Source organism: Gracilinanus agilis, chromosome 4, assembly GCF_016433145.1.
Source record: "Gracilinanus agilis isolate LMUSP501 chromosome 4, AgileGrace, whole genome shotgun sequence".
NCBI lineage: Eukaryota > Metazoa > Chordata > Mammalia > Didelphimorphia > Didelphidae > Gracilinanus > Gracilinanus agilis.
Window position 1 is genome coordinate 7,794,220 of NC_058133.1, and position 18,728 is coordinate 7,812,947.

Here is an 18,728-nt window from a genome sequence, read left to right on the forward strand (position 1 = left end):
CTTTCTTTCTTCCTTCCTTCCTTCCTTCCTTCCTTCCTTCCTTCTTTCCTCTATCTTGTTCTTTTTCTCTTTTAATCTCCCTCTCCTTTCTCCTCTTCTCCTCTTTTCTTTCCTCTTCTGTCTCTATCTTTCTGTCTCTGTTTCTGTCTGTCTCTGTCTCTGTCTGTCTCTCCAACTTTTTCTCTCTTCTCCTCCTCCCCCTAACACAAAAAAAAAAACAATGACAAGCTAGTACATAGAAAGAAATGATATTTTCTATGTTCTACATATTGAGCTTTGGTGGAATAAATGAAAGATACTAGAAATAAGAACAGTTAAATGGCTGTAGCATTAGACACTAATTCTGTTTTGCCCATTTAAATAGGAACTCCTCCAATAATTCCCCTGTACTATATAATATCAGAGTGCTGTCTAGAAATGCAGAAATCAAGTGATTTGCCCATGGAGTCAGTGTGTTCAGATAGTATTTGAACCCAAGTCCTACTGTTCTCAAGCCCAGAACACTATCTGCTTCCCACAAATGTGTGGACTTAGAGGTAGAGTGGTATATGATATAAGATGTGTATTTAAATTCCTAAGTGATTTTTCCCTCCAATTTTTGATAGTATCTCAAATGTAAGATCAGAATTTAAAGAGGCACAAAAGGGCAGTTTATAAAAATAATGACAACAAAAAGAAAAAAGGTATCTTGAGTCAAGAAAGATGTGAGTTAAAATTCTACATGAGATTTGAGTTAAGTCCTGTGTAAGCTATTTAACTTTTTAAGCTCAGTTTCCTGATCTGTAAAATGGGGGTTATAGTAATACCATTCTACTGAATTGTTATGGAGTTCAAATACAAAAGTACATAGAAAACATTTCATGAATATTAATTCACTCCATAAACATCAGTTATTATTTCATCTTCTTTCCAATAACAATTATCCATAAACTCCCCCTAAATGTCTAATTGCTTAAAAAGTATAAACTGGCAAATTACTGTTAAGTAAGAGATAAATGATCACTTACAATATGTTATTGCTGAAGGGGGAGACCGGAAAGAGGGAAAGACAGAGAGAGAGGAAGAAGAGAGGAAAGGAGAGGAGAGGAGAGGAGAAGAGAAGAGAGGAGAGGAGAGGAGAGAAGAAAAGAGGAGAGAGAAGAGGAAAGAGAAGAGAGAGAGGAGAGAAGAAAAGAGAGAAGAGAGAGAGGAGAGGAGAGGAGAGGGCAAAGAAGGAGGAAGGAAGGATATAGATATCAGAAAATCTAGAAACTGCAAACAAAACTAGGATAGAGAGAGGTGTGAAACATGATGATATTAGCATAGGCTACTCCCAGAGGAGGAAACAGTCTCCCCCAGTCCTGACCACCAACTAACTTCTCTGAAACTTATAGCCATAAAGTGATGCCTAGATCACTGAGAATTTTGATGATCTGCCTCGGGGCACGTAGGCAGGCTTGTATATGTAAGAGGCAGAATTTGAACTTACTGGATTTGAAGCTGGTTTTTATCCATTCTACCTCATTACCTCTAACAAAACTAGGACATTTAAGATGGGTTGTACTGATTTTTTCAAATAGAAACCCTCCATAATACTACACTCTTACCTCTGCTGGTCATCTCCAAATATATCCTCAGACTAATCCACAGAAGGTTTCCTTTATTCTTCTCTAATAGGCTTCCACCTAAGCGCTGTGGGTATGGTGATTATTCCTAATGTCACCTACCCTAGCACGAGCTCAAAGGCCACCTAATCAAACTGTATCATGAGGAAACTTCTATCCTACAGTTCTGCTCCTATTTTCCCTCGAATCTATCCTTGCATCTTTCAAACTGGAAGACCTCAGCTCTTCCCCACTTTTGTTTTCTTACTTGAAATTGCCAATAATATACAAATTCAGTTAAAGATTTGTAATTCCCAAACCTAGCAGAGTTCTTGGAATAGTCTCTGCTTGATAAATAAATGTTTGTTAAATCTGTGAATCGATTTTGGAACAACAAGGATTGGGAAGTTAGCGCTGAAGAGCTTATTCTATTGTTTCAACATTCCAAAGGCCTGGGCATCCCATATGTCCAATTTGAATCACAAACTCTTAGATTTGAGGCTAGAAAAGACCCCAGAGACCATCTGACCTCTCCTTTGATTTTATGAATGAGGAATTCTAGGTCCAGAAAGAGTAAAGACTTGTTACATCAAGTCATAGAACTGGGATCTCCATCTGAGCCCCCCAATTCCAAATCTATTGCTCTTTTCCCATCATGGCACCCCCAGGAAGAAGAGAGAAGCTCTCTATCCACCAGGCAACACTATTTCTTACAGAGATCACAGATTTAGACCTGGTAGAGACCTCAGCCCATATAATCCAATCTCCTCATTTCCCAGAGGAGGGCCCTGTAGGTGCCAATGCCCTTTCTACTTAATTTACTCAACATTCTTTATCCATGTTGGGTCTCAGAGTTTCTGAAGGATGAGGGACAAGGGTGTGAAGACAGAAGCTGATCTCCATTGGTCGAGGAGGTTAACTCAACAGAAGTTCCCTCTATCCATACCATCACAGGTTTTGGCTCATTAAACAAACCATCAGCTAAGGGGTTGGAGGGATTTGATATCTGTACCAATAGAAGTGGTACCCAAATACTCCAGTCCTCCACTGGCTTTATGAGCTAACCATTGTTGGGTAGTATGCGATGGAATTACAGATACTAGAATTTCTAAGTGGGATCCTCCAATCCCTGCCTTCACTGGGTTGCTAATCAATACAAAACCTTGCTTTTAACGTGGCTGCAGTGGTCTGCCCGTGACTAAGCCAGTCTTTCTTGTTCATAAGGTCACAGGATCCTAGTTGTAGAGCTGAGAGTACCACAGGAAAGATCTAATCTCAAACTCTCATTTTACAGATGGGGAAACGGAGGCACAGAGTGTTTAAGAGGCATGCCAAGGTCAAGGAACTAGACGGTAAGTGATAGAGTCGGGTTTTGGACCCAGAACCTTGGAGTGCCTGCTTTTTCCTCTCCCATGCTGATAACAGAAAGTAACTGAGGTACAATCTTTCCCCCAGATCCTACAGGTGACCTTTCTACATTGACTAAATATAATGAACACACTGATCCAGAATCTTTCTTTTTTTTTCCCCTCCAATTTAATAAACTCAAATTAATTAGCTTAAATTGCTACTGATTTCCTTCTGTTCTAATCTAATGTGCCTGAGTGAGAGAAACGTCTCTCTTTGTCCCAAAATTGGGGAAATTATCTTTTGTTTCAGACAACAAGCTCTCATTTTGGGAAAGGGTGGGACAACTACCAAGGAAGTAAAATGTTTAATGATGGTCCCATCATTAAACTGTTCTTCATGAAGCTAAAATGATGGTTTACCCTTTTGTGATGCTATGATAAGGCATCTTAGAGAGGAACAAATTTTGGAAGAAGAGAGAAAAATCACTCAATTATGGCAAAATCGTGCAAGGTTTCCCAAGTAATTTGTTTCTGTTAACATCCATAGACTATGGGGTGATGCTCTCTATGACACATTCACAACTAGATTTGAAATTGAGTCTTTGTCTAATCAAAACTTTCCACTTGATATTTTACTTTCTTGTGCCTAGTTTAATGCACTTCAAGGAAATCTTCTGTCAACTTTACAAGCGGGCATAGCAGAGTTATTTGGAGATCACAAAAATGTTGGGAAATGGATCTACCTTCGTGGAGGGCTTGGGGCCGGAACTTCACAGAACCAAAGCTCTAGTGGCGGAAAGCAGCTGGGAGGCCATGCACTCCAACGCCATCAATTTGCAGATTTAAAAAAATGGTGAAGGCCAGAGCTGAGTTAGTGCCTTGCCCAAGGTCATGTTGGTAGCAATGGTACAGATAGCATTTGAACTCAGGCCCCTGGACTCTAAATCCAAGGCTCTTACCACTGTGAGAAATTATTTCATAGGAAGATTTCGAATACTGCATGTGATTCTGGCTGTAAAATGGAGGGATTTCTGCTTTTATTTTTTTTTAAACCCTTAACTTCTGTGTATTGACTTATAGGTTGGAAGAGTGGTAAGAGTAGGCAATAGGGGTCAAGTGACTTGCCCAGGGTCACACAGCTGGAAAGTGTCTGAGGCCTGATTTGAACCTAGGACCTCCAGTCTCTAGGCCTGGCTCTCCATCCACTGAGCTACCCAGCTGCCCCCGTTTCTGCTTTTATTTTAAGTGTATTCTAATTTTAAAATCCAGTATGAGCTTATTTGTAAATGTTGGAGTGAAAAAAGCATTAGATTTATGGCCTGAGGACTTACACTCCCTACCCTTCTCTTCCAACGACTACTTGTGTGACTCTGGGAAAGTAATTTTAACCTTTGTGAGCCTCAGTTTCTTTATCTGTAAAGTAGAAAAGTTGGACTAATGACCTGTAAAATCTCTTCCAACTGAAAAGTGAGGATGCTAATATTACCGGTTAAATTTGTTTAGCTACTATTTCAATCTGTACTAATGGCTTTTGATAAAATGCCACCATTTTTCTTCTCTGGCTGATCCATCTTCATCAGCTCTCTTTGCCAATCCATCTGTTCCCATTTCATTTTCCTCTTGTGCAATAATAGTCTGCAGGAATCTGTTCTTCGGGGTCCCTTTTTCTTCTTCGCCTGGTTTCCAAACGCCCCAGAAAGGAGGCTGCTTTCCCCCCACGATGGATGAAGCGCTGTCATTTCTTTTCTACGTCTTACTGGTGCACAGACAATTTCTGTTTGATACCTGCAGTCTAATTCGTCTGGCCCTGAATCTTTCAGGGCTTTTGACATCCTTTTTTCAGAGCATTTGAGAAGGTGACATCGCTCCTGGGAAGAGACTTTTGTTTGTTAAGAGCTTTGTGACAAAGGTCCCATATAGGCACACATATATACACACATACACATGTGCACACACGTGTGTGTGTGTGTGTAAAATGAGGGAGCTGGACTAGGGGACCGTTGAGGTCCTTCCCTGCTCTCAGACCCTCTGATCTCAGATGGCCATAACTCTTTCAGTCATTCCCCCTACCTACTCCCTGCCCTTCGCCCTCTCTTGGGCCTCTTGATTCCCTGAGATATGACATGATTGAAGAATATTATGCAAACTTAGTTATAAATCAGAGCCAGGGTCCGAGAGGATTGACTCTAATTTTGAAAGGAGTTCTAGGGAGGGTAAAAGGCTGTCAAATCGTTTTACTTGCTCCAGAGAGAATGGAAAGGAAAGGAAGACTTGCTCGATGGGCAGACTTCACTGTTGTCTTATTTTAAGAAATTGCTACAGTCACTGCAGCCTTGGGCAAGCACTACCGATCAGTCAGCAGCCATCCATATGGAGGGAGGCCAGACCCTCCACCTGCAGGAGGATTCGCACTTGCTGCAGGCTCAGAGGAAGCTTCAGCGATAAGGGTTTTTTTGTTCTGACATGTACCTTGTTTATTCTAGACCGAGTCTTAGCGAACGCTTAATCACCCACAGAATAGTGTAAGCAGAACCTTTAGATGCACTGGGAAACCCCCAACTTCATGGGACTTGCTTTGGTGTCATGGTGGTGATCTGGAAGCCAACTCTCAATACCTCTAAGGTCTGCCTGTGTTATCCACAGGCTCTGAGTCTTATGGGCAGAATTCCTCCTGATGTGTGTTGAAATAACAACGATGGATAATAATAACACAGGCTCCTATTTGCATCATGCACTTTGAGGCTGACCCAGATTAGGAAACGGAGGCAGACAGTAGTTAAATGACTTATCCAGGATTACATAGTGTCCAAGGTCAGATTTGAACTCAGGTCTTCCTGACTCTAGACCCTAGAACTGGTGCTCTAGAGACATAGGTGCCCCCCTGCTGCCATGTAGCCTGTGCGTGCCTTTATTCATTTGGTTTGGCTCCACTGGGATCTCCTACCCAGTCCCAATTCTACCAGAGCCATAAGTAGCATTTTTCATGCTCAGGTAAAGCTTTGAGAAATGGGTCCTCAAGCCAACCTTTAAAGACAAATTCAGATGAAAGGAGAAACCACAGGACACTGCGATGACGCTCTGTTTGGCAGGGTGTGAGGACAGAATGCTTAGTCCGCCTCGCCATTTCTGCTGGCTACATGTTAAATTCAATCCTCTCCTCACAGCTAAAAAAAGTTTGAGCATCGTCAGCTCCTTCTCCATTTTGGTGCCCTCAGGAAAAGCCCTGGTTGTCCCGGCCCAGTTATGGAGCTCATGGCCTGATGTGGAGAGAAGGCTTGGATTGGGGAAAGAACTAGATTTGAATCTCTCCTTTGATTTGTGTGTCCATTGATGACCTCGGGCTAAATTCCAGGAAGTCTGGCTCTGGGGGATGAGGAAGTTTCTCTGGACTCTCCCCTGGCCAGACAGTAGCTGGTTTCTTGTTGAGTTGTGAGGACAACGTGGTCGGTACCACGTGGATAACCTGGTGTGTGTCTGGAATAGAAAAGGGCTTCCTGTCCAGGTGGTCCAATCCAAGATTTAGAACTAGGAGGGACCTTGGAAGCCATTGGATTCACCCCTCGCCTCCCATCGTTCTACAGAGAAGGAAACTGAGGTAGTTGAAGGGATTGGCCCAGGGTCTTGAGGAGAAACCCAAATAAAACATTGAACGAAACAAGCGCGAAGCGATGGAGAAACGAGTCCCTTACCGTTTTTACTGATGTCAAGTTCTTTGAGATTAACTAAACTAGCAATAGTGGTTGGCAGATTCGAAAGGTCATTATCTGGGATACTCAGTTTGCGGAGAGCTTGACAGTTGAACAATTGCTGAAATGGAAAATAACCTTTAATTAGATTGCGACTGGATGACATTCAATTTGCAAGCAAATTCCATCCTAAGCAAATTCAATTCCTAATCTCCATATGTTATAGATGTACATATTAGCATAAAAGGATAAATAAGTCTCATCTGATCTGGAATCCCCTGTTACCGGTTTCTTTCACCACTTGAGGATCTCAAACCAAACCAATTGTTTCCTGCCCCTTCCCAAATCCCCATTTCTCAAATGCAGTTCCATTCTCAAGCCCGCACACGCACTCCTGCTCAAAACCTGCAAGGTTCTGGTTTGGGGGCCCAAGTTCTCCGTTTTGGGGAGAATTGTGATGGGGTGGTTCAGCCTCCTTGCATGAGGGATCATCTGGGACTTTGGTCTCTCCTGCAACTTCCAGCGTCCAGTATGTATCATGAAGCACCTGCTCTGAGCGAGGTGAGATGCTGGATGCTGGGGAGGGAATGAACAAAAAGGAGTTCCTGTCCCCAAAGACCTCACACCGTCCTGGAGGGCAAAGATACAGCTTTTCTACCACAAGCAAGTACAAGATAATTTGAGGATGAGGAAAGCACACGTAGCATGAAGGGATCAAGGAAGGCTTCCTGTTGGTGGTGGCATATGAATTAGGGATTCTGAGAGGCAGAGAGGAGAAGGGGAATACATTGTAGGCATTCGGGACAAGAGGGGAATGTCTTGCAGTGAGGGCACATACCTCATCGATGCTTGCTTAATTAAATAGAAAGACCTACGTGCCAGAGGGAAGTAACTCCTGTTTTGACTGAGACTTGACTTCAGGAAGAGCCCAAATGGCGTGGGAGATAGCAGACTAGCCAAGGAGGCAGGAAGACCGGGCTCCAAGGTCTACCTCCAGTGCATCTTGGGTATATGCCTTTGGACAAGACATCTGAGTCCCTGGTACCCCCTGGCTGCTCTACAAGACAATTCTACCCAATTCATCCTCCGCCAGTGGGTCCCAGTTTGGGAGTCCCTTACACTCATGATCTCAAGGGTCCAGGCTCTGTCCTCCTCTCTTGTTAATCAATAAGGCTTTATGACCGGCTTCCTATGTTCCAAACAGTCCCACCAAGTGTAGGATTAGGGAAACTAAGATGTCAGGGGTCAGTAGCAGTGAAGACCCTCATCCCTGGTCTTTGGAGAAACACAAGCACACAGGCAGGCTTGCCTGAATGGGAGGGGCCGGATCTTGTGTAGGTGCTCCTTCCTCTCCCCCCTCCCACTAAGCAGTTGGAAGTCAATTAACAGTTTGGTAATGGTGGACAATCTGGCTTGATAACTTCTAGGCCTGGATGGTGAGTGGGGAAAGGCTAAACTCCTTCTGATGATGTCTTCTCTGAACTATTTCCCCACAGGATAGAATAGGTAAAGCATGAAGTCTTAGAAGCAATTCCCTGGCTCAGAGGTTAGGACCAATCTCAGAACCACAAGTAGGAGGAACTTGGCCTCTGGAGGTTGTGAGTGTGTCCCCAAATTATGTGTAACCAGACTCTGTTCCCAGCTGATATGGGTTTAATGATAACAGGGAATGGGAGAGGGGAAATTGTTTAGGATTGAGAGGTAAGGAAAAAACTACCGAAACAGTTATGTCAAGAGCATCCCCTCCCCCCAAAGGGGAAGTGTATCTGGAATGGCTGATCTGCTCTCTCTGCCTCTCGATATTCTTCTTCTAAACCTAGAGAGCTAAACTGAGATGGACTGTGCTATTGTTTGAAGGTCTAACAAAAGTAAGACAGCTTTGGCTGTCTGAGACGGAATGACACAGCTCAGAGCCACACAGATCACTGAGCAAAGAGTCAGGTACAGAATTAGGACCAGGACCAGGACCCAGGACCCAGGACCCAGGACCCAGGACCCAGGACCCAGGACCCAAGACCCTCCAAGCAGGGGGACCTGCCTTTTTATACCAGGACTCCAACGGCCTTTAACTGACCCCTCCTTTAGAGCTCTGGGGGTCACTCTGGAATTCTGTACTGCAGCTTGAACCCCTCTCAGCAATATGGATCCCACACCAGGCAGGAACTCCTGAATGAATATTCAAGCAAGAGTGAAGTGTCTCTGGTGCCAGGCACTGAGCTTCTGATTTCATTAAATACTGCAATCCCTAATGGCACAGGGCTCACAGGGTCACCACAGCTGGCTTTGCCTTTTTCTATACAGTGGATGCTTTTCTAGCCTATCTTTCTCCATTTCTCCTCTCTTTATTTTTAATGAAATCTTATTCTGCCCCCCCCCCGTTAACAAGCATTTTTTCTCTCTCCTCGATGCCTCCCCGACAAGAAAGAAAGATAAAACCCATGTTACAAGTATGTGTCATCAAGCAAAACCAGTTCCTTCATTGGCCATGTCTCAAAATGTTATGTGCTTTCTGAATATTGAGTCCATCTCTTCTTTGTAAGGAGAATGGGTAGCATTCTTGTCATTGGTAGGGACCATGTGAGCCCACAAAAAGAGCCCTGGAGTTTGGACTCAAAAGATCTGAGTTTGAATCTTTTCTCTGCTAAGTGCCACTTTTTCTACCTAAGCCAAGTCACTTAATGCCTTTGTGCCTCAGTTTCCCATCTGTAAAATGAGAGGGCTGAACTGAGGTCTCTCTTCTCACTAAATCTATGACTCTATGATCAGTGTCCATCATTCTGCTTCAAATTCAGTTCCTCCAGGAAACATTCCTGAGAAGGAAGTGATTTCAGACTCCTCCATTATTCCATGTACCCACAGCTCCTTCAATAGTACCAGACGCTCAGGGCAGAGTCAGGCCAAGGCACTTCTGTGTTCTACACAGGGTTGAGAACTGTGACCCAGACATTCCTGTCTTCTCCTGAGGTCCTTCTCTGACTGGTGCCTCATCATGTGTTCTAGAGATCCCTAAGTTCTACCATGAGTAGATTGACTGCCCATCCAGCCAAGGTGGGAAGACTTAAAGGTGATCCCTCTGCACAGACCCCAAAGGGATCAAAGAAAGAGGAAAAGGGGAGTCCTGAGAGCAGCCATGATGGAGTCTTGGCAAAGAGCTGCAACCTAAGGAAGAGGGGCCCTTGCTTGTGGGGGCATGGCTAAATGAATTTTGGGATAGCAATGGAATGGAATAGGACCAAACCGTGACATTCTCAGAGGAAACTGGGAAGACCTGAAAAAAGAGATGCCAAGGAAAGAGGGCAGAACCAGGAGGACAATTCCTGCAACAACAATAAGTTTGTTAAGAAAAACAACTCTGGAGGACTTGAAAACTGGTCAAGGCAGGACAAACCACGATTGCAACACCAAAGAGGATGCAGGCTGTCCATTCTCCAATGGGGAAGGCATGGGTGGATTTAAAATGCCAACCAGATGGGCATTTGGGGGCATGGCCAAACCACGTGGCCATTTGCTTTCCTTTGTGGGTGTTTGTTATGAATCTTTTCTTTTTTCTTGTTAATTGTTTATTTCAAAGGGGAATTGGAAGGAGAGACGATAAAAGCTTGATCATTGGAAAAATATAGAAGGAAGCATGAAAAAATGAAGGTTGATTGTTGTGTTGGCTTCTTTGGATAATATCCCCAAACCAGCTTAGCTAAGAGCATCCTCAGGCTGGCTGGGCGGTGACACATTCTTTTTCTGCTCATGGAAACTCATCAAGACCACGTGGAACCGTAGGATCCCAGAATTGGAAGAGAAGTCCGGATGCTTCTTTTTATGGATGAGGGACTGAGGACCAGGAAAATTGTGACTTGCCTTTGGTCAGCCAGTCATCAAGTGTCTGCGGCAGTGCCCATGTCCTCTTCACATCATCTACTCATCAGCCTCCATCTACTAAGTCCTAAAGGGAAATCTATGTTGGTGGAGGGAAGGGCCATGCCAATGGACTTACTGATCCTGGAAGGGCTGGCAGAGCAGAAACAGAAGGGCTTGGTTTGGAGTCAGCAAGATTTGGCTTCAAGTCTCTTGTCTGATCCATATTGACTATGTGACTTTGGGTAAGTCATTAACTCTCAGTACCCCAGGAAGCTCTCCAAAAATATACATTATAGATAAGTTTCTGATGGAATCATATTATTTTTTTCAGAACAAAATTAAAATCTGTCTGTCAGGAGGTCAGGTAGGTGGCTCAGTGGTTAGAGAGCCAGGTGTAAAAGGGAATAATCAAAAGGTAGACAAAGGAAAGTTAATCCTGTCTTCACAATCTAGTGAGGTACTTAAGTTATTGTCCTTTTTTAAACCCTTAACTTCTGTGTATTGGCTCCTTGGTGGAAGAGTGGTAAGGGTGGGCAATGAGGGTCAAGTGACTTGCCCAGGGTCACACAGCTGGGAAGTGTCTGAGGCTGGATTTGAACCTAGGATCTTCTATCTCTAGGCCTGACTCTCCATCCACTGGGCTACCCAGCTGCCCCATTTAAGTTATTGTTAACCAAAGTGTTAGTTCCAACTAGGCAAAGAGAATAAAGGATTCCCTTTCACAAGTGTAAACTCAAAGAGAACCAGGACTTCCCTTTGACACAGGCCTGGAGAGGAGAGGTCCTGGGTTCAAATCTGACCCCAGACATTTCCTTGCTGTGACCCCTGGGGAGATCACTTCACCCCATTGCCCAGCCTTTACCTCTCTTCTGCCTTGAAACCAATATAGAGCATTGGTTCTAAAATGGAAGGGATTCTTTCCTTCCTTGACCGAACACAAGACGGAGCCTCTGGTGCTCCTGAACGCAGACTTTTCTGGCACTAGACATTCCTCAGACTCTATCTTAGGCGGGGGATTCCCCAGAGGCTCGGGCTGGGGGACCCCCAAGGCATCCGGTCCTTCAGAGAGTTCCCTTGTAGCTTGGACCATTTTGGGTTTCCTTAAGCTACGGGATCCCGACGGGAAGAGAAACGAAGAGGCAGCACTTTCCAAGTGGGAAACACACTGAAGGGCTCTCGCCTCTCATCTGGAAGTTTTTGCTGTTTACCGTCATCAGGATTGTTTTGTTCTTATGCTATTTCTCTATTGCTAGCACAGACGATGGAGTTAGGAAGACCCGAATCCATCATTGGACTCCAGACAATGACCAAGATCACAGCGAGGTGGGCATCAGAGAGAAATCCAAGACAAATGCTTATTTTGGTGACAGTCACTACAAGAGCTTGAGAGGAGGGTGGCGTAGTAGAAAAGACACAGGTCTTGGCTTCAGGAAGGCCCTCTGTTCGAATCCCGCCTAAGACACTCCCTAGCTAGGTGGCCATGGACAGAGCAACCTCTCTGAAGCTCGGTGTCTTCATCTATGAAAGGTGGGCAATGATACCTCTACTACTTCCCTATTTCCTTGTGTAATGCCAATCAACTATTAGGAAGTGATAAACCTGGATCCTGGAGGATAATAAACTTCTTTTTAATAATGATAACAACAACAATAATACTAGCTAGTGTTTAGTTTGAAAAATGCTTCACAAAGAAGCATTTTTTTAATTTTCCCAGCAACTCTGGGAAGCAGGTCCTATTAGTAGTCCCATTTTACAGATGAGGAAACAGACTTAAGAGAGATTAAGTGACCTGTCCAGGTTTGCCCAACACTATATATAGTAAGTGTTTGAAACAAGATTTGAACTCGGGTCTTTCTGACTCCAGACCCAGTGTCTATCTATCCACTGTGGCACCAGCTTTTAGATCAGTCATTTGTAGTCTTAGAGACTTGTGTGGGAGCACTAGAGGGTTAAACATCTTGCTCAGGGGTCACAGACCAGCAGGAGGACTGGACCCCAACTTTTTCTGACTCTGCCATCAGCTCTTTGCCTCCTGCGTTATGCCATCTCGAAGTATTATTATCACCCTCATTTTAGAGATGAAAAATTGATTTTTTAAAAATAGAGATTCAATAAGAAGGCTCGGAGGGGGAGGTATGAGGTAGGCTTATTCCTGAGTTCAAGTCCCGGCAGGAGGGAGGGAGGGAGGACCCAGAAAGAAAAGCACAAGGATGGAAAAGAGAAGCCTAATGCCTAAAATACCGACTTCATTAGGCTATAACTGTATCTAATCAGGCAATCAGGAAGCTCTCATCAGGTGCCTGCTGTGTGCCGGGCACTGGGCTCAGCCCTGGGGCTGCAAAAATAGGCCAGCGGCAGCCCCTGGCCTCAAGGAGCCCCCAGTTTCATGGGGAGCCAACATGCAAGCAAGGCTATACGAAGCAAGCCAAGCATAGGATAAATAGGAAAAACGACGAGGAGGAGGAAGGCCCTGGCCCTCGCGGGGCTGGAGAAGGCTTCCTGGAGAAAGGGGGATTTCAGCGGGGACTTAAAGGCAGCCAGGGAGGTCAGCAGGAGGAGCGTTCCTGGCATGGAGGACGGCCAGGAAAGGTGCCCAGAGCCCAGAGGCTCTTGCCCATGTATCACATTATAGTATATTTGACCCAACAGTGGTCCAGACATAAAGTTCTATAAAACCCCGTCAGGCAAATATGTGCCAGCCCAGTCTGAAGTTGAGAAGAGAAGGACCCCAATATGCCCTCCTGATCTTCTGGTTCCCCGGGATCTCTTTAATGGCCAGAGCCCATGGGAGCACGACACTGCGCTGAAGCCAGGGTCGCAAACCAAGTCTATCTGTCCCATTCATGGGGAAGGGTCCGGACTGAAAGCCGGAGAGTGAGCAGGCTTAGGAACCAAGCTCACATCTGCTAAGAGATCATGGATGAGGCAGCAGCTGGGAAGAAAGCTGGATGTCTGACCCATCCCCGGCTGCCTCACTGGATGGATCCACCATGGACCTGGAGCTGGAAGGAAGCTTAGAGATCATCTAGTACAACCTCTTTATTTGACAGGTGAGGAAACTGAGGCCGAGGAAGATGAAGAGACCCAGATCACCCAGGTACTATGAGGCAGAGCAAAAATTAGGACCAGCATCTTCTTGGTCACACTCCGTGAGCTGAGGATTAACAAAAACCGACATAATCCCGATGAAGCCTTCCAATGAGTCAAGGAAAGGAACAATGGCCCCTGGCATTGCAGAAGGGATGTTGGACCTGGGGACAGACAGCCCAAGCTTGAATCTTGTCTCTGGAGTCACTTATCCCCAGAGAACCTCAGTGTCCTTCTCTGATGATGACGGTGATGATAATGGTGGTGATGATAATGGTGATGATGATGATGATGATGATGATGATATGATAATGATGGTGCTGATGATGATAATGGGGATGGTGATGATAATGGGGATGATGATGATGATAATGGTATGATGATGATGGTGATGATGATGATGGTGATGATGGTGATAATGGTATGATGATGATGATGGTGATGATGATGATGATGATATGATGATGATGGTGGCGATGATGATAATGGGGATGATGATGATGATGATGGTGAGGGTGGTGATGATGATGGTGATGATGATGGTGATGATGATGATGATGGTGATGATATGATGATGATGATGGTGATGGTGATGATATGATGATTGCTCCTCTCAGCTCCCACACAGTCATGCTGAGGTGAGTACTGGGTAAATGAGACTGCGCCAGCCTTAAGCACTTTGTAAATGTGAGGTGACCAGTAGGAGGGAATAGCACCTCCCAACAGCCCAGGGGCAAATGAAGTCCCATATATAAAGCATTTTGTAAACCTAAAGTGCTCTGTAAATGCGGGTGAGGATGGTGGTGATATCCTACCTCAAAGACAGAACTCAAACTCAGGTCTTCCTGGTTTGCTTCCATCCAGCCTAACCAAGCCAACCCTCCATCTACTAACAGTGGGTGCCTTCTGAGTGGGTGTCTCTGTGGGCTGGGCAGCACATGAAATTGCAGGACAGAGTTAGTGAGGGAAGAAAGCAGGGGTGGACGCCAAGTTGGCTTCCCGTTCTTCCCAGGCATCTGGGCACATGCTTGGCTTTTCCCTAGGCAGGAGCTGGGAGATCCTGGGACAGAGCTCTATCCCCATTGTTTGAGCATATTCTTGAGGTAATTTCATTTTTGTTTATTGTATCTTCCCAAGGAGGCTAGACTACGAAGCCCCTACTATGGGTACAGATTCCACATGCAATGGGAACTCAACACCTATTGCTGAGGAATCAATGTTTACGATGATTCATCAAACCTACTTATATTTCTCAGTTTTTCCTATAATCTCAGGCTCCTATACGGGTCTTATTTATTTAAAACCCCCAAACATGAGGCAGATCAAGGCAGCTGGGCCCAACAGACAAAAAAGCCAGCCACAGAGTCAGGCAGAATGTCGGTGTGAGTATCCTCTCTCACACAGAACAGGCTATGTGACCCTGGACAAGTCACTATCTCTGAGTGCTACCAGGTAGCTCTTGAAGGCTCTATACATTTTATTGATGATTGGGTTACTGAGAAGTGGAAAGAGTTTTCCACCCCGATAAAAGCACAGATTAGGCCTTCCAATAAAAAGGGTGCAAGAGTCACTTATGTACCACTCTATGAGAAACTGGAGGGGAGCAAACAGTTCAGGTGACTCGAGATTCCATAAAGAAACTGGAGAACTTCGGAGTTTGAGCTGTGGAAGTCCCCTGCCTGGTGGATTTGACTTCAAAAGTCTCTTTTAATGAGCCTGTCAAGCTGCCTGCTTTGAATAAAGAAGTGAGAACGTTTCTGAGCGCCTGTAATTCTTCCAGGATGGTAGAAAAAGCAAATATAATTAATAGTCAATTAGAGGAGGGCCATTAATGGTTATGGTTATCGTGACTTTCATCAGTTAGAAGCTTTCGCATTTCTAAGCCTGGGCAGCGAATACACCATGTTTGGAGTTCTAAAATGTTTTCTTCTCTGGGCAAAAAAGCCAATTTGTTTAGACGTGACTTAAATTAATATTGAGACGGGGGCAAATGGGGGGGGGTAACAGAAAGACTGAAATCTAGAGGAACCATGTTGGGATCAACAGCAGAAAAGTGCCTGGCACATAGTAGGTGCTTAGAAATCTGGCTTCCCTACTTCCTTGACTGATAACAGAATAGCTTTGGATAAAAACTTAAAATCTAAAAGGCTGAAATCTCTTTCTCTCTTTTTTATATGGGGGGTGCTAAGGGCAGCAGACATCAAGTTTCATGGGGTGACCTCAGGCAGTTGCTAAACCTCAGCCGAGTGCTCGGCACATAGAAGGCACCTAATCAATGTTGGGTGACTGCTTCCAATTGCAGGCCTCAGTTTCCTCAGCTGTAAAAGTGTCATGAAAGCGGCGGGCCCTATTTTATACTGATTGGTGTCATTTTCATTCATCGGTCAACCATCAGACATTGATGAAGGACCTACTGTGTTCCAGGTGCTGTGTTAGGTTCTGGAATACTAAGATGAGAAAAAGTCTCTGCTCTCCTTCTCCGTATGCCTAAAAGAACATTTTGTGTGTGTGTGTGTGTGTGTGTGTGTGTGTGTGTGTGTGTGTGTGCGTGCGTGTGCGCAGGGGAGGCATCAGCAGCTGGAGAGACCCCCAAAGATCTCCTGCAGGAGGCCATGCTTGGGTGGAAGTCTGAAGGGACTTTTAGACTCCAAGAGGAGAGTTTAGCTCCTGCTTGGAGACTGAAGATGGGAGATCACGAAGGTCAAAAGGTTGCCGAAGTGTTCAGTGAATGAACTTTGGCTCGTATTCCTTCATCACTCATGTTGTGGTCCATTATTCATGTGGATTCTAAAAACTGCCTCGGCCGTGTGAGCTGCTGCGCTGGGACGCCCCTTCCCTGAGAGAGATGGAAAGAGCTCAAGCCAGGAGACCCGAGAGGCAGCTTAGCGACTTGGCCGGCTGCTGCAGTGGTTCGATGCCTCGTTGAGCCGGGGCAAACCACTGAACCTCGGAGCCTCATTTGCCTCATCCATAAGATGCAGAGGCTGGTGGCTTCCAATCATGGCGGCTGGGTAGTGCCGTGGATAGAGTGCTGGAATCAGGAAGACCTGAGTTTGGATCCTACCTCAGACAGTTACTGGCCAAGTCACTGAACTTCATTTTCCTTATCTGTAAAATGGGAGCAATGATAATACCTCCCTTGCAGAGATTTTGAAGATCAAATGAGGTCGATATATTTAAGGTACTTAGCAAACTTTAAAGTAATGTATAGCTATATGACTGGATATATAAATAAACTATTAATATAGTATATCTAGTACATTATATATGTAAAGTATTATTATACTATTATGATGATGAAATTCCCATTATTCATGTCATATCTTATGGTTCTCTCATTATAGATAATGGGGGGATGAGGCACATCCCCAAATAATACAAGTAGAAGGTGAAAATTCCCAAAGAAGAGCATCCTGGACTCTGCAGTAGAAGGGACCTCAGATAGTGATCTAGACCAACCACCTCATTCTGTGACGGGAAACCTAGACTGGGGGGGGTGCCTAATTGGGTCCAAAGGGGTCCAAGAGATGGAAAGATCCCTTTCAGCTTGGGCTAGCAGAGAAGCCCTCAAAGACACGGCCTCCCGCTGGGGCCTGAAGGAAGGGAGGACGGATTGTAGCTGGCCAAGAGGACAAAGTCATCGATTTCAGCCAAAGATGGCGGCCCGCTCACGAAGCGTGGCCTGGGGAGGAAGGAGGGAGGAGGCGGGAAGCTCCGATGGAAGGCGCCCCAAATGCAGAAGTGACGAGGAGGCCGGGAGCCCGGAGGACTGGGGGGAGCGAAGGGACTCCGATTTGCCAGAAGATAACGACATGGCAGGGTGGGGAGAACTTGGGGTTTCAGGCTTGGTTGGAGGTGGGGACCCATTGACTGTGATCGGCAAGTCAGGGGAGCCCCAGGTTTGGAGGAGAAGATGATGAGTTCAGTTTTACAAATACTGCATTTGATGTGCCTGTTAGCTATCCAAGCGGAGTTCTCTAGAATAATGATAGCATAATAGTGATGACCATAGCTAACGCTTATACTGTGCAAAGTGCTTCACAAATATCTCACTTGATCCTTATAACAATTGTGCAAGGGAGGGGCTATGATGGTCCCCATTTTACCAGTTGGGAAAACTGAGGCAGACAGAGGTGAAATGACTTGCCCAGGATCTCACAGCCAGTAAGTGTCTGAGGTCACATTTGAACTCAGATCTCTCTGCCTCTAGACGCCTCTAGACACCACTCTATAGCCACCGAATGGTCTGGTGGCTGGAAGTCGGTTGTCCTTGTCAGACTGGAAATTTAGGCTGAAGGCACAGGAAGGCAGAGTCAGAGAACGAGAATGGAGACTGGATCCATGACTTCATCAGCAGAAACTTTTAGCTTCGGAAACGTTGAAGTTCCGACTTTCTCCCGTTTCTCTTTCCCGCATCCTTTCCCCAGACTGCCGCCCACTCTGCCGCCTGCTGGCCTCTTCCACAAGTCCGGGGAACTTTCCGCTGTCTGCGGTTTCCGGAATTTCCTGTGAATTCGGCTTCTTCTTGCTTCTTCGCATTCGGCTACCCACAGAGTTTCACACACGATTCCCAACCACGACGCCTCATTGCTGTGCCTCCAACCCGAGCGCCTGCCTCGAGGACAATGAAGTCGGGATCGGGCTGCGCGCTGGTGGGGAAGGGACGGGGAGGCGGGAGGGCTCTCGGGAAAGGGAGTCATCTCATGGTCTTCCTCCCCGAGGCAGAAGATTATGCAACGGCCACTGAACCTTCTCGAGCCAAAGCCCGTCCTCTCCTCCAGGAGGCCTGTTCTTACACGTCTGCTGACATCCCTCTTCAGGCACTTTGGAACATCATTAGCTGTTTCCTCTCCTGACGTGCCGGGTCACCTCGTGGGGCTCAGAACTGGGGGGACCCGAAGGTTAGGGAGAAAAGGAGCCAGCGGAGGGGAGGGGGAGGTCTCCTGGGCCAGGAGCAAGGCTTCCCTCCACGGAACTGACTAGCAGGAGTTTGGGTGGACGTGAAGGCAAATTCTAAGGCTCAGCCCTGCTCGGATCACCGTGGGAACGACACTGAGAATTATCCAACAATGGCCACAATGGCCGCCCCAAAATCGACAGCTTTTTCCTAGCACGACGTCCAAGAATCTTCTTTCACTCAAGAGTAATAACGGGTTTGCTTAGAGTCGGGA

General features: G+C 45.7%; 1 protein-coding gene across 1 annotated transcript in view; it reads right to left on the reverse strand.

Moving 5' to 3' along the window:
* LRRC7 (leucine rich repeat containing 7) overlaps nt 1-18,728 on the reverse strand; it is a 360,178-nt gene that overhangs the window by 296,613 nt on the left and 44,837 nt on the right. The window contains exon 3 of the mRNA XM_044674756.1: nt 6,622-6,739. Within this exon, the coding sequence (XP_044530691.1) occupies nt 6,622-6,739 (118 nt within the window). The remainder of the gene's footprint in view (nt 1-6,621; nt 6,740-18,728) is intronic.